We start from the raw sequence: 14,900 nt of genomic DNA on the forward strand, positions 1-14,900 counted from the left end.
TCTCCCTTCACCTCCAGCTGAGCCAACAAGGGCTGAAACCCGTTTCCCTTTTGTGATGGTGCATTGAGAGCCCCCAACACTTTCACTGGGCGCTTCTTGTCCACTCCAACCTCAAGCTCAAGGCTAGCTCACACCAACAGATATTCCCCACCACGGCTAGAATACCTGGGTGGGAACGGATGGCAGATCCTATAGCAGAGAGCACTCAGGATGTGGCCCACTGGATGGCACCAAGGAGAGAGAATGGCACAGCAGGATTGCCACTGAGCAACAGGCCTCTTCCTCCAGCAGACTGCGCTCTGCCAGGATCTGGCCATGGTGCGATGAGGAGCTCCAGCTGCCATGCAGAGCTGGCCCTCAATGCTGCGCAGAAGAGGGCAGAACGAGGGCAAGAGGGGGGCGGGTAGGACTGATTGCTGGGTTGTGTAGCACATTCCCCTCACAGATAAGGCCACGGCTGTCTGAACATCTTGCCCTCTGCCTAACCTTTTGCGGTCTCAGTAGTCTGCCGTGTCCTGTCTGTGACCTTTGTCTCTGAGACCTTTGTCTCCTTTGTCATACACTGTGCAAGGGGAAAATGATGCGGTGGAAACAGGTGCCAAAATAACTTCGTACCACCCCACGATCTCGGGACTGGAAGATGTGTAAAGGTCACAGTCCAGAATGTATCTGCCTGGGTTTGCATATTGTGTCAATAAAAGGAGCCGGCAGCTTGCTTGCAGCTCACCTGCATGGCCAACTCCTGCCTCACGTCCTTTACTTCAGGGGGACACGTTCCACTCCAGACCAAAGGGGCAGGCTGGCAAACAGTAACCAAGACCCTTTGTCCCAAAACCGCTAAGGTGGAGAGAGGACCTGCCCTCAGCCTCACAGCACCCCCAACCCTTCCTGGGCGCCAATGGGGCACGGACCGTTTCCGGCCAAGTTCCTCTGCAGGTTATCTGCGCCCTCCACAGGATTTTGGGCCGATGAGCCCAGGGCCTTCATCCTCGTGTGGTTGAAAATCCCAGTCCGAGACAAGAGAGGTTCCCCCCAGAACAAGGGGAGACGGCTGGTTCCCGGCCATCTCCTTTTATTACATGATTAAATCCAAATCAGAAAATAATCCAAAGAGGGGAAGGACAAGAGTCCAAGGGTGGGGGGCAGGGGGCTTCTCCGTTAGCTGGCGCTCGGCTGCTGCTCCTGCTCAGTGTACTCTATGCTTGGGGGCGGAGGCGGAGGAGGGGCCTGGAGGGCAGGGGGAGCTGTGGCTTCTGCAGAGGCTGCCTTGGTGGGTTGGGGTTTGCTCAGGGAGCCATAGATTCCCATTGCCTGGAGAGAGAAAAGAGGGAGGGAGGGAGGGAGGGAGAGGTCAGAGCCCCTCAACACAGCACATGGCATGGATCACACAACACAGAAGTAGCTGCAAGGATCTGCCCTCACTCTACCCAGCAACCCAGACTGTGGGCAGTTTTGCAATCTGCAAGAGGACCTCACCATATTAGCCTTCCCCCATGGGGAAATGGAGCCTAGGAGTGGATGACCACACACCGGTTATGCCGGGGGTCAGATCAGAAGCAGGCTCAACTTGCAGGTCCGAAGTCAATTGTTGCTTTCCAGCACTGCAAGGCCCCTGCTCCACTAAACAGCCAGATCATAGGCAGAGTTTGGGCTCCTGAAGGGCACCAGCTTCAATAATAACAATAACAATAATAATAATTTATTATTTATACCCCGCCCAACTGGCTGGGTTTCCCCAGCCACTCTGGACGGCTTCCAACAGAATATTAAAATACAATAACCTATTAAACATTAAAAACTTCCCTAAACAGTGCTGCCTTCAGATGTCTTCTAAAAGTCTGGTAGTTATTCTTCCCTTTGACATCTGGTGGGATGGCGTTCCACAGGGCGGGCACCACCACTAAGAAGGCCCTCTGCCTAGTTTCCTGTAACTTAGCTTCTCGCAATGAGGGAACCACCAAAAGGCCCTTGGAGTTGGACCTCAGTGTCTGGGCAGAACGATGGGGGTGGAGACGCTCCTTCAGGTCTACTGGGCCTTTGAGGCTGTTTAGGGCTTTCAAGGTCAGCACCAACACTTTGAATTGTGCTCAGAAACGTACTGGGAGCCAGTGTAGGTCTCTCAAGACCGGTGTTATATGGTGTGAGAAGCGCCCATCTCTGATGGGATCAGGCTGCAAGATGCCTAGTGGAGGCTCCTGACCCAAAGTGAGGCATTCCTCCAACCAGATACTTCCTCTCTTCCTCCCTCCCCAACCCCAGGCCAACAAGGAAACGGTTGAATTCTTGCAATCTTAGAAGCCTTAAGCGGCTATTGTTTCATCTGCACGCAAGGATCTTTTGCTCTTGCGGTGTTTGACCTAAATCTCCTTCCTTATTGGGCCTGCACCCCTGCAAGCTCCTGCCCTCCACTGGTGCCAGCAGGTCCCAATCTGTCCGTCTGCACACCAAACTCACCTGGGCAACCATGCTGGACATGTCTCCTGTGCTGGATGGCAGAAGAATGGTGTTGGACTCTTTTGCCAGCTTGGAGAAGGCAGCCACATACTGCTCAGCCACAGAGAGAGAAGCTGCGCTGTTGCCGTTCTGGGAGGGAGAGAGGAGAGGAAGTGAGATGGTACAAAGACGCAGGAAAGAAAGACCGGGAGGAGGAAGAGAGGGAGAGAAATGTCCCAGAATGGGGCTCTCCTCCCCCAGCTTGCTTGGCGTTGAATAGAATAGAATTTATTATTTATACCCCACCCATCTGGCTGGGTTTCCCCAGCCACTCTGGGCGGCTTCCAACAAAGTATTAAAATACAGTAGTCTGTTAAACATTAAAAGCTTCCCTAAACAGGGCTGCCTTCAGATGTCTTCTAAAAGTCTGGTAGTTGTTTTTCTCTTTGACATCTGGTGGGAGGGTGTTCCACAGGGTGGGCGCCACTACCAAGAAGGCCCTCTGCCTGGTTCCCTGTAACTTGGCTTCTTACAGGGAGGGAATCACCAGAAGACCCTCGGAGCTGGACCTCAGTGTCCGGGCAGAACAATGGGGGTGGAGACGCTCCTTCAGGATTACAGGCCGTTTAGGGCTTTAAAGGTCAGCACCAACACTTTGAATTGTGCTCGGAAATGTACTGGGAGCCAATGTAGGTCTTTCAGAACCGGTGTTATATGGTCTCGGTGGCCGCTCCCAGTCACCAGTCTAGCTGCCGCATTCTGGATTAATTGCAGTTTCCGGGTCACCTTCAAAGGGAACCCCACGTAGAGCGCATTGCAGTAGTCCAAGCGAGAGATAACCAGAGCATGCACCACTCTGGCCAGGCAGTCCGCGGACACGGAGAGTCTCATCCTGCGTTCCAGATGGAGCTGATAAACAGCTCCCCAGGATACAGAATTGACCTGCGCCTCCATGGACAGCTGTGAGTCCAAAATGACTCCCAGGCTGCACACCTGCTCCTCTAGGGGCACATTTACTCCATTCAGGACCAAGGAGTCCTCCACACCTGCCCGCCCTCTGTCCCCCAAGAACAGTACTTCTGGTGTGACAGAGGACACCATTTCTGAGGGATGAGGAAGGACCAAATCAAGTCCCTATCCGTTTGCTTTGCAACCCAAGCACTTCCATCTCCTCTTGCCCAGACGAAAGACAACAAGGCAGGCTATTCTTAGGCTCAGAAGGGGCTTCGAACATCTCCTTCCACCAAAGGAGCCCAGGGTGGCAACTTAGCCAGAAGTTGGCTGCAAGGCCTTGGGAGAGCCGCTCCAAGCTGACACCAAGCGCATGCTGGGAAACTCCCTCCCAAGGGGTCTCCCCAGGCAGGTGCTTCCCTTGAGACCACCCCCTCCATCACCTGCTGTGCCAGAGCAGCTGCCACGACTCGGATCGCTTCTGCTTTGGCCTGAGCCTTCACCAGAATGGCACTGGCCTCCCCTGGGAAAGGAAGAAAAGGGCTGTCAGGCAGGTTCAGGGGAGCCCCAAAGAACATGAACCACCCATCCCCCCCCCGGTAAAAAATGGGCTCAGCTCACAGCACAAGCAGTGCAGTGACTTCCTTTGACCAGGACCCCTTCCCCAATTACTCCAGACACCGCTGGGCCCCAGATGCTTCCCCGGGTGTAGGAGCTAGGAAGGAAATGAGGCAACCTCCCCAAACCGCCTGGAAAGAAGCCCCGATTCCAAAGGAGTGGGTGATAAGCAAGCAGAAATTAGAAGAAGAAGAATTATTTATACCCCACCCTTCCCTGTCCAGAAAACCGGGCTCAGGGTGGCTAACAAAAAAATAAAACACTTAATTGATGGAACAAAAAACAGCATAGGAGAAAGGGGCACCTCCTATGGGTCAGGGTTCTGCTGGACCATGGGAAACAATGTCATCTTTGGGGGATTGGGATCTGGCATCCTTTGCACAAGCAGCATCCCCCAAAATCCCACCTCTGTATATCACAGCAGGTTTCTAGAACTCAAGGCAGATATCCTCCTTCAGGGATGAACTGTCATGCCTGCCCCACATGGGGGCCCTCTATTCCCTGGCTGAGACTCCCGGCTGTTTCCCGCTGCACATTCATCCTTTGCTCACGTTTCACCTCCTGCCCCTCATCCATTCCTCCCACGAGCACCAGCACTAGAGGCTCTGAGATATGGGGCAGAGGAAGAGGGAGACAGCCTCAGAGGTCTCCCTGCCCTTCTCTGCCTTTAACCGGGAGAGGCCTCCCGAGTTTACCGGAAGCCTGGTTGATCTGCTCGGCCTTCTCCGCCTCCGAGGCCAGGATCTGAGCTTGCTTCCTCCCCTCGGCCACGTTGATGGCCGACTCCCGGGTCCCTTCTGACTCCAGCACGGTTGCCCGCTTGCGTCTCTCGGCCTCCACCTGGAAGGGAAAGCGCCGCTTGGTGAGACACCTGCCAACCTCCTGGCAGAAAAGCCGGGCGACCCTAAAGAGGAGCCCCAAGGCACACAAAGATCACCGCTCCCAGGATCAATGGCTCCCACATCACAGGCAGGCAAAAAAGTCCTGCGTTCCAGAGCCTGCGAGGACGGTACCCACGCCAGGGAGAGGGAAATGCAGCTGAGAGGAGGCATTGCCAGGACAGACGGCGGAGTCCCGTTCCCAGTCCTCAGCCAGATCAGAGAAAGCCAGATGGACCACGGACGGAGGAGGCAGAGGGAATGGCAGTCTGCCCCCAGCCCCTGGCCACCCAGAGAGTCTTCCAATGGCCAGGCTGACCTGCATCTGCATGGACTCCTTGACGCGAGGCGGCACGTGGATGTCCTTGATCTCATAGCGCAGACACCGGATGCCCCAGTAGTCTGAAGCCTGGTTGATGGCGTCCACGATGCTGGCGTTGAGGTTTTCACGCTCCTGAGTGGGGAAATGTGGGGTCAGCGAGGGGGACAGTAAAGGAAGCTGCCTGCTTTGCCCCAGGCCAGCCACCACCTGCTCTGACTGGCAGCTACACCTCTCCAGAGTCCTGGGCAGGGAAGGACCTTCCTCTCCACCCCTGCCTGTGGCTGAACCCAGGACCTCCTGCAGGCAAAGTATGAGCTCAGCCATGGATTCTTTCCCAGGCCTGGCTGTTCTCCAGCCCTCGCTGCCTGGGTGCTCTCACCAGCCAGAGGACCTGGCGAAGCAAAGCCTGTGCCCCAAAATCCACCCCCACTTCACCCAAGCCATGCCACACGGGGCACCCGCAGCACACCTGAACCTCCTTGTATCATGCCATATCCATACCCTGCAAGCTTTCTCTGCAGCTCCCCCAGAAACCCAGTCTGCCGCCCCTCCTGTTATACAGCCCTGTGCCAGATACACACCCCAGACCTCACCAGCCACACCCCCCCCACCCCGCTTCCCATGGCTCACCCGAAAGACTTTATCGAGGGTGAGCTTGCCCAGCTCAGACCTCATGGTGGTCTGGGCAAGCTGGGTGACGGCGTATTCAGGGTCCTCCACTCCGTAACTGGCCTAGAGGGGAAAAGGAGGAGGCAGAGGGATGGAACAGGAAGGCAGCACTGGCTGCCTGACACTCCCAGGGCCAAGGACAAAGGGAAAGGCCTCACCCCCTCCTGGCCCCAGAAGATGACAGAAAGCTCAGCAGCCACCCCCCTTCTTGCCCTCTCAGCTGCGCACCCCCAAACATGCACAAGAGCTGCCGAGATGGGGGGTAGAATCCTTTCCTGTGTCCCAGAGGGGCTCCTGGCTTGATTAGGCCAGTCAGTTTACAGGAAGGTCGTACCTTGTAGGGGTCCATGACTCGCAAGTAGAGGACGCCGTCGATCTGGAGGGTGACATTGTCTGGAAGGAAACAAGGAACAATTTCATGAGAACAAGGCCGAGGGCCCACGATGAAGATGCAGAGAAGGCCCAGCAGCAGGGGAACGAGGCAGCAAAGACCTACACTCAAGCAAGTGAAGGTCCAAGCAAGGGTTTTCCCAACCAAATAGCGAAGCTCCTTCCAGCACAGAGAACAGAAAGTCTAGGCCTCCCTTTGTTTGGAGAAGGGTTAAGAACCAGGCAATTGCTCTACAGGCACCTGGTCAATACTTTCTGAGGTAGACCGATTCAATTTGCAAAGGCCTTGGATGAACACAGACAGACAAAGCTCTGCGTTTACACATGTAACTATGCAAAGGAAAACTAAAGAACCTGGGTTATCCTGCACTGGCAAGAAGGTTTTGCTGGCCTGGACAGAGATGGACCACACCACAAATTACCCACTCCAGGGCCGGCCCCCAACTCAGCCCTGCCCGGCCCTTCCTCTCCTTGCCTCCCCAGCCAAATCTTCTCACCAAGGGTAACAGCCGACTGCTCTGGCACATTGATGACGATTTCCTTGAGGCTTTGCACGTAGCGGATGCGGTCGAGAAGCGGGATAAGGAAGTTCAGCCCCTGGCAAAAAGGGTTAGCAAAGGGGAAAGTATTTCTCCAGAACAGTCACCTCTTTCTCCATGCAACTGGTTGTTCCAGATTGCTGAATTACCTGAAAGCTGAGCTTACGTTTTACACTGCTGTAAACCAGGGGAGTGCAGACCCTGTGGCCCTCCAGTTCTTGCATGACTCAAGCTCCCACTAGTCCCTGGGGCCAGGCATCTATGCCTCCTGTTTTAAAACAGCCTCACTGTTTGCCAGTTTGGTTCCCAGGATTAATTTAAGGTGCTCACACTAGAGTTTAAAGCCCTGAATGACTTAGGTGCCAAATATCTGAAAGGTTGCCTCCATCCCGGTGAACCTTCTCAGGTGTCAAGTGCAGCAAAGGGAGTTCTCACAGTAGTTCCAGGACCCTCAAAAGTGCAATGAATGGTGACCTGGGAACAGGCTTTCTCTGTGGCAGCCCCTCAGTTGTAGAATCCCCTCACAGTAGCGCATCTAGAATCTGTCGTATAGCTTTTTCCATATGCCAAAAAAACCTCTTTATGCTACCTTTTGACACTTACAATATTTTTGTGGGACTCACCACTTCAGTTTTGTTTAGTCGATACTGTGCTGCTTTTGCTTGGAATTGCTTTAATTGCTTACTTTCCCAAAAGATATCCAGTTATTCACATGGATGCAACTGATCAATCCCACTAAGTTTTCTGTTAAAAACCGTCCCTTTGAAGATGCTATTTCAAGGCTGAACAGGGGGGTATTTTTGACAGGAAAATAACACTGAAGAGCGAACTTCTGTGCAAGACACTGTCCCTGGAACCTGCACTTGCTATTTCTTTCTTTTTTTAATGTCTAGGTAAAGGTAAAGGGACGCGGGTGGCGCTGTGGGTAAAACCTCAGTGCCTAGGACTTCCCGATTGCATGGTCGGCGGTTCGAATCCCCGCGGTGGGGTGAGCTCCCGTCGTTCGGTCCCTGCTCCTGCCCACCTAGCAGTTCGAAAGCACCCCTAAGGGCAAGTAGATAAATAGGTACCGTTTTATAGCGGGAAGGTAAACAGCGTTTCGGTGTGCAGCACTGGTGCTGGCTTGCCAGTTGCAGCTTCGTCACGCTGGCCACGTGACCCGGAAGTGTCTTCAGACGGCGCCGGCTCCCAGCCTCTTGAGCAAGATGAGCGCGCAACCCTAGAGTCGGTCACGACTGGCCCGTACGGGCAGGGGTACCTTTACCTTTACCTAAAGGTAAAGGTAAAGGGACCCCTGACCATTAGGTCCAGTCATGACCGACTCTGGGGTTGCGATGCTCATCTCACTTTCTTGGCCCAGGGAGCAGGCGTACAGCTTCCGGGTCATGTGGCCAGCATGACTAAGCCGCTTCTGGCGAACCAGAGCAGCGCACAGAAACGCCCTTTACCTTCCCGCCAGAGTGGTACCTATTTATCTACTTGCACTTTTGATGTGTTTTGAAACTGCTAGGTTGGCAGGAGCAGGGACCAAGCAACGGGAGCTCACCCCGTCTTAGGGATTCGAACCGCCAACCTTCTGATCGGCAAGTCCTAGGCTCTGTGGTTTAACCCACAGCGCCACCTGTGTCCCTTTAATGTCTGGGAGAAACCATCAAATGGTAAATATGTTAACTGTGTCATCTAATCTAATGTCAGCATTTGTTTGTCTTTCAAGGTGCTACAGGACCCTTTACTTTAGTTAACAATGATCTCAATCTCCGCTACCAGCCCAACCTGCACTTTCTACTTTCATCCAATGCCAGGCAACAAACTCTGATTCCCTCTTTTCCTTCCTTTCCCTCCTTCAGAAGAGGGGCCTCCATTTTGGCAGTCTTGTGGCTTTTTTGGCCATTTCTCTACATAGGAAAGCCAAGGACACACTAACTCTAAAAACTTGTAAGCCGGACTGCCGTTAAGACCCAGCTGGCACCCCACTGGTTCCTCAAAAGTCGCCCTTTGCAGATTCACCCCAAACCCCGATCGCTGAAAGCAGGACTGTTCCTTACTGGCTCCAGGATGCGATGGAACTTGCCCATCCGCTCCACCACCCAGGCTTCCTGCTGAGGCACAAAGAGGATCACCGTGTTCATAGGGAGACTGGAGGACCATCTCTGCGGCACTCTGGCCAGCCACACCGTGGGCACCGGCCGCCTGCTGCTCTGCAAAGACATTTGGGGGGAAAGTCTGAGAGTGTGCAGAGAGAAGACTCCACCAGCTGTTGGGGAAAAACACCAAGGAGCACACAGGGAAGCGGACAAAGGTATGTCCATGTGCCCACCCCAAAGCTTCAGGCAAGTTTGGGCACAAGTTGCCCCATTTTAGGACCCACCTTATTTTTCTAGGGTTGCTTCACATTGCTTTTAATACTGTGCTTTAATGCTGCAACCCCCCCTGGGAGCTTAGGGTGAAGGGCGGGTAATATTCCTGCCTTTCTATCCCACCTTTTTCTCCAAGGGGCTCAAGGGGGCATATACTTTGCCTCCCATTTAATAACCACTTCAACCTGTGTGGTAGGCTAGGTTGAGAGGAAGCAGCCGAGCCCCAAGGTCACCCCCAGAGGTCTTAATGGCCAGGTGAGGGCGATGTGAACCTTTGCCAGGCCACAGTCCGACACTAACCGCTACGTCCCTGAACAAACAACTAAAAGTGGGTTTAGAAAAGCAACACCGTCCAGGAGCCTTCCCCTAAGACCTACCACCTTCTTAGCCCCGCTGGCCATTGCTCTATGCCTCCCTCAAGGAGAGCAAGGGGGCACCGAGCTGGGGGAGGGATAAGGAATCTCCACCTTTGCCCCCCGCCGGCTGCCCCACTCCCACAGGCTCCAGAGAAGGAGTCCCGCAGCCCTGCCTGCCCCAGCCCCCTGCCTGCTGCCTTTCCTAAACCTCTCCTCCAAGGCCTCTCCTGTGTACTTTTATTTGAAACCCTGAGGATCCTCCAGCCCAACTCCAGCGAACAGATCAGGCTTCCTCAACCTCGGCCCTCCAGATGTTTTTGGGACTACAACTCCCATCATCCCTAGCTAACAGGCTCAGTGGTCAGGGATGATGGGAGTTGTAGTCCGAAAAAGATCTGAAGGACCAAGTTTGCCTATGCCTGTTTGAAAAGCACACTGGATTAATTCAGCAAGCAATTTGCACAGAAGCGAGACGGCGTTAGTTATGCCATATACAAAACAGAAGAAAGAAAGAGATCTGAGACCCCACCATCCAGCCACTGCCCGCCAACTCCCATCATCCCTGGCTAAGAGGACCAGTGGTCAGGGATGATGGGAATTGTAGTCTCAAAACATCTGGAGGGCCGAAGGTGGAGGAAGCCTGGAATAGATGCCTGGAGATCCCAGAGGCGAAGGAGGTGTTTTCGAAACAGAGGCATAAAATGAAGGGAATGCAGGGGCTGCAGGGGCCCCTGGGTGGAGGGCAGGGTCTCTGCCCCGAGGAAGCAGCAGCAGCAGCAGCAGCAGCGCCCCCTTTCCCCGCGCGACCCCCCGCGCCCTTCCTTCCCCCTCGCCCACCTCCCGGAGGAGCAGCCCCCGCGCGACCCCCCGCGCCGCCCGCAGCGCCAGCATCTCGCCCTCGCCGCGCCGCCGCCGCCGCCGGAAGCCGGAAGCCGGAAGCCGGTCCGTCCCCGAAAGCCTTCCGCCCGGCCCGAGAGAGAGGGGCGGCCCCCGCTCAGCGCCGGCTCCCGTGCGACTCCGGCGGCCCCTCGCTCGCGCGCGGGGATGGAGGGGGGCCAGGGCGCGGCCCCGGCCCGGCCCGACGGGAGAGGCGTCTTGGCGGGGGAGGGAGGGAGGGAGGGAGCCGCGCCGGCCTGCAGCGCCCCCGCCCCCAGTCCCTCGCTCTTGCCCCGCACATGGCGGCGGCGGCGGCGCCGCGCCTGCTGCGAACGGGAACCGGACGTGGATTCCCTCGCTGCGCGGGGAGGAGAAAGGGCCGGCCGCGCGGGAGGGAAGCAGTTCACCTGCGGAACTGCCTGCCACGGGAGGCCGGGCACTTTCACGGAGGAGGCGGGCGGGGGCTGGATGGTGGGGTCTCAGATATGTTTCTTTCTTCTGTTTTGTATAATTCTGTTTTGTATATGGCATTACTAACGCCGTCTTCCTTCGGTACAAATTGCTGGCTGAATTAATCCTGTGCGCTTTTCAAACGGGCGTTGGCAAACTCGGCCCTCCAGATGTTTTGGGACTACAACTCCCATCATCCCTGACCACTGGTCCTGTTAGCTAGGGGTGATGGGAGTTGTAGTTCCAAAACATCTGGAGGGCTGAGTTTGCCTATGCCTGTTTGAAAAGAAGACTGGTTTCTGTCTTGGCTCTTGCAAATGAATCTGTCAAGAGCTTGTGGCCCCAAACACTGCTCTCAGCTCTTTGAAGTAGCCTAGGTCAGGGATGCCTGTTGTCTTTGTCCATGGAGTTTTCTTGGCAGGGATACTGGAGTGGCTTGCTGGTTCCTCCTCCAGGTGGATCACGTTTAGTCAAAACTCTCCACTATGACCTGTCCGTCTTGGGTGGCCCTGCACAGCTTAGCTCATAGCGTCTCTGAGTTATTCAAGCCCCTTCGCCATGGCAAGGCAATGATCCATGATAGAATGATCTCGATACGAATCCAAGGCAGACCTTTTAACATCACAGTAAGCCAAGTTTATGCACCAGCCACTGGTGCTGAAGAAACTGAAATTGACCAATTCTATGAAGACTTACAACACCTTATAGAAGTGACACCAAAGAAGGATGTTCTTCTCATTATAGGGGATTGGAATGCTAAAGTAGGGAATCAAGAGATAAAAGGAACAACTGGCAAGTTTGGCCATGGAGATCAAAACAAACCAGGGCAAAGGCTAATAGAGTTCTGTCAAGAGAACAAGCTGGTCATCACAAACACGCTTTTCCAACAACACAAGAGACGACTCTACACATGGACATCACCAGATGGGCAGCATCGAAATCAGATTGATTATATTCTCTGCAGCCAAAGATGGAGAAGCTCTATACAGTCAGCAAAAACAAGACCTGGAGCTGACTGGGGCTCAGATCATCAGCTTCTTATAGCAAAATTCAAGCTTAAACTGAAGAAAGTAGGAAAAACCACTAGGCCGGTAAGATACAATCTAAGTCAAATCCCTTATGAATACACAGTGGAAGTGAGGAACAGGTTTAAGGATTTAGATTTGGTGGACAGAGTGCCTGAAGAACTATGGATGGAGGCTCGCAACATTATACAGGAGGCAGCAACGAAAACTATCCCAATGAAAAGGAAATGCAAGAAAGCAAAGTGGCTGTCCAATGAGGCCTTACAAATAGCGGAGGAGAGAAGGCAAGCAAAATGCGAGGGAGATGGAGAAAGATACAGGAAATTGAATGCATATTTCCAAAAAATAGCAAGGAGAGACAAGGAGGCCTTCTTAAACGAGCAATGCAAAGAAATAGAGGAAAACAACAGAATGGGAAGAACCAGAGATCTGTTCAAGAAAACTGGAGATATGAAAGGAACATTTTGTACAAAGATTACCATAATAAAGGACAAAAGTGGTAAGGACCTAACAGAAGAGGAATCAAGAAGAGGTGGCAAGAATACACCGAGGAATTATACCAGAAAGAAATGGATGTCTCATATACCCCAGGTAGTGTGGTTGCTGACCTTGAGCCAGACATCCTGGAGAGTGAAGTCAAATGGGCCTTAGAAAGCACTGCAAATAACAAGGCCAGTGGAAGTGATGGTATTCCAGCTGAACTATTTAAAATTTTAAAAGATGATGCTGTTAAGGTGCTACACTCAATATGCCAGCAAGTTTGGAAAACTCAGCAGTGGCCAGAGGATTGGAGAAGATCAGTCTACATCCCAATCCCAAAGAAGGGCAGTGCCAAAGAATGTTCCACCTACCGCACAATTGCACTCATTTCACACGCTAGCAAGGTTATGCTTAAAATTCTACAAGGCAGGCTTAAGCAGTATGTGGACCGAGAACTCCCAGAAGTGCAAGCTGGATTTAGAAGAGGCAGAGGAACCAGAGACCAAATTGCAAACATGCGCTGGATTATGGAGAAAGCTAGAGAGTTCCAGAAAGACATCTACTTCTGCTTCATTGACTATGCAAAAGCCTTTGACTGTGTCAACCACAGCAAACTATGGCAAGTTCTTAAAGAAATGGGAGTGCCTGATCACCTCATCTGTCTCCTGAGAAATCTCTATGTGGGACAAGAAGCTACAGTTAGAACTGGATATGGAACAACTGATTGGTACAAAATTGGGAAAGGAGTACGACAAGGCTGTATATTGTCTCCCTGCTTATTTAACTTATATGCAGAATTCATCATGCGAAAGGCTGGGCTGGATGAATCCCAAGCCGGAATTAAGATTGCCGGAAGAAATATCAACAACCTCAGATATGCAGATGACACAACCTTGATGGCAGAAAGTGAGGAGGAATTAAAGAACCTTTTATTGAGGGTGAAAGAGGAGAGCGCAAAATATGGTCTGAAGCTCAACATCAAAAAAAACGAAGATCATGGCCACTGGTCCCATCACCTCCTGGCAAATAGAAGGGGAAGAAATGGAGGCAGTGAGAGATTTTACTTTCTTGGGCTCCATGATCACTGCAGATGGTGACAGCAGTCAGGAAATTAAGAGACGCCTGCTTCTTGGGAGGAAAGCAATGACAAACCTAGACAGCATTTTAAAAAGTAGAGACATCACCTTCCCAACAAAGGTCCATATAGTAAAAGCTATGGTTTTCCCAGTAGTGATGTATGGAAGTGAGAGCTGGATCATCAGGAAGGCTGATCGCCGAAGAATGGATGCTTTTGAATTCTGGTGCTGGAGGAGACTCTGGAGAGTCCCATGGACTGCAAGAAGATCAAACCTCTCCATTCTGAAGGAAATCAGCCCTGAGTGCTCACTGGAAGGACAGATCCTGAAGCTGAGGCTCCAAGACTTTGGCCACCTCATGAGAAGAGAAGACTCCCTGGAAAAGATGGAGGGCAGAAGGATCAGGGGACGACAGAGGACGAGATGGTGGGACAGTGTTCTTGAAGCTACCAGCATGAGTTTGACCAAACTGTGGGAGGCAGTAGAAGACAGGAGTGCCTGGCATGCTCTGGTCCAGGGGGTCACAAAGAGGTGGACATGACTAAACGACTAAACAACAACAAGGTCAGGGATAGCCAACCTAAGGCCCGGGGGCCAGATCCAGCACAATTACCTTCTCAATCCGGCCTGCAGACGGTCTGGGAATCAGCGTGTTTTTACATGAATAGAATCTATCCTTTTATTTAAAATGCATCTCTGGGTTATTTGTGGGGCATAGGAATTCATTCATCCCCCCCCCCAAAAAAAAAATAGTCCAGCCCCCAACAAGGTCTGAGGGACAGTGGACCGGCCCCCTGCTGAAAAGGTTTGCTGACCCCTGGCCCAGACTACGCTTTGTTTCCTGTGAAAGCCCATTAATCAACCTAACTGTCCTTAGCAGCTTTGTTCTAGCCAAGGAATGTAAAAGAGAAAGGGCCTCTGTTAGAACAGGCCTGAAGGAGTTTGTCTCCTGTGTCTAGAAAAGACGACTCAAGGTCTCAAAGTCAGGCTGGTCTAACTACAGTCAGACCTCAGGTTGCAAACGCTGCGGGTTGTGCGTTTTCGGGTTACGGACCGTGCGAACCCATAAGTACTTGAATGGGTTACTTCCAGGTTCCCGTGCTTTGCACATGCACAGAAGCACTGAATCGCGTCACGCGCATGCGCAGACGTGGCGCTGCGGGTTGCGAACGTGCCTCCCGCATGGATCACGTTCGCAACCCGAGGTTCCACTGTACAGCCAGGGAGGGAGGAGGAAAGGGGGGGGAGGAGGCGTATAAAGAAAGGAAAACTTTTTCTCAGTGGGAAATTTCCATTCCTTTGTTTGGAAGTGCTTGCTCTCTCTTTACTCAGCTGAATAAAGGTGTGTTCATTGGATCTCCCTGTCTCTGTCTATTATTGATTCTCTGTCCAAGACAGCTCAGGTCCGAATAGGGGACCCAACAAGATCCCCAGGCCCCCTTCGCCTCTTGACCCCGGCAGTGGGAGATGACGACCTCTG

General features: G+C 53.0%; 1 protein-coding gene across 2 annotated transcripts; it reads right to left on the reverse strand.

Moving 5' to 3' along the window:
- Positions 1-1,055: 1,055 nt before the first annotated feature.
- STOML2 (stomatin like 2) lies at positions 1,056-10,405 on the reverse strand. 2 transcript variants are annotated; one of them, XM_079995037.1, is made up of 10 exons: positions 10,351-10,405; positions 8,846-8,998; positions 6,759-6,858; positions 6,206-6,264; positions 5,833-5,934; positions 5,200-5,334; positions 4,698-4,842; positions 3,828-3,907; positions 2,455-2,583; positions 1,056-1,311 (listed from the first exon to the last, which is right to left on the reverse strand). In XM_079995037.1, exons 1-10 carry the CDS (start codon positions 10,402-10,404, stop codon positions 1,159-1,161), a joined length of 1,110 nt encoding a protein of 369 aa, XP_079851163.1. In that variant the 5' UTR covers position 10,405; the 3' UTR covers positions 1,056-1,158. The 2 variants fall into 2 exon arrangements, with proteins under 2 accessions (XP_079851163.1, XP_079851162.1); XM_079995036.1 differs by having other exon boundaries at positions 8,846-8,993; positions 10,351-10,372.
- Positions 10,406-14,900: the final 4,495 nt, after the last annotated feature.

This window comes from Podarcis cretensis, assembly GCF_951804945.1.
Source record: "Podarcis cretensis genome assembly, chromosome: 11".
Lineage (NCBI taxonomy): Eukaryota > Metazoa > Chordata > Lepidosauria > Squamata > Lacertidae > Podarcis > Podarcis cretensis.

Bases quoted from the DNA above. Each gene is read 5' to 3' on its own strand.
- STOML2 (XM_079995037.1), bottom strand. From the start codon at position 10,404: ATGCTGGCGCTGCGGGCGGCGCGGGGGGTCGCGCGGGGGCTGCTCCTC. The intron at 8,999-10,350 runs GTGGGCGAGGGG...ATGTCTTTGCAG, and splicing joins GGGGGCTGCTCCTCCGGGAG to AGCAGCAGGCGGCCGGTGCC. The intron at 1,312-2,454 runs GTGAGTTTGGTG...TTCTCTCTCCAG, and splicing joins TGTCCAGCATGGTTGCCCAG to GCAATGGGAATCTATGGCTC.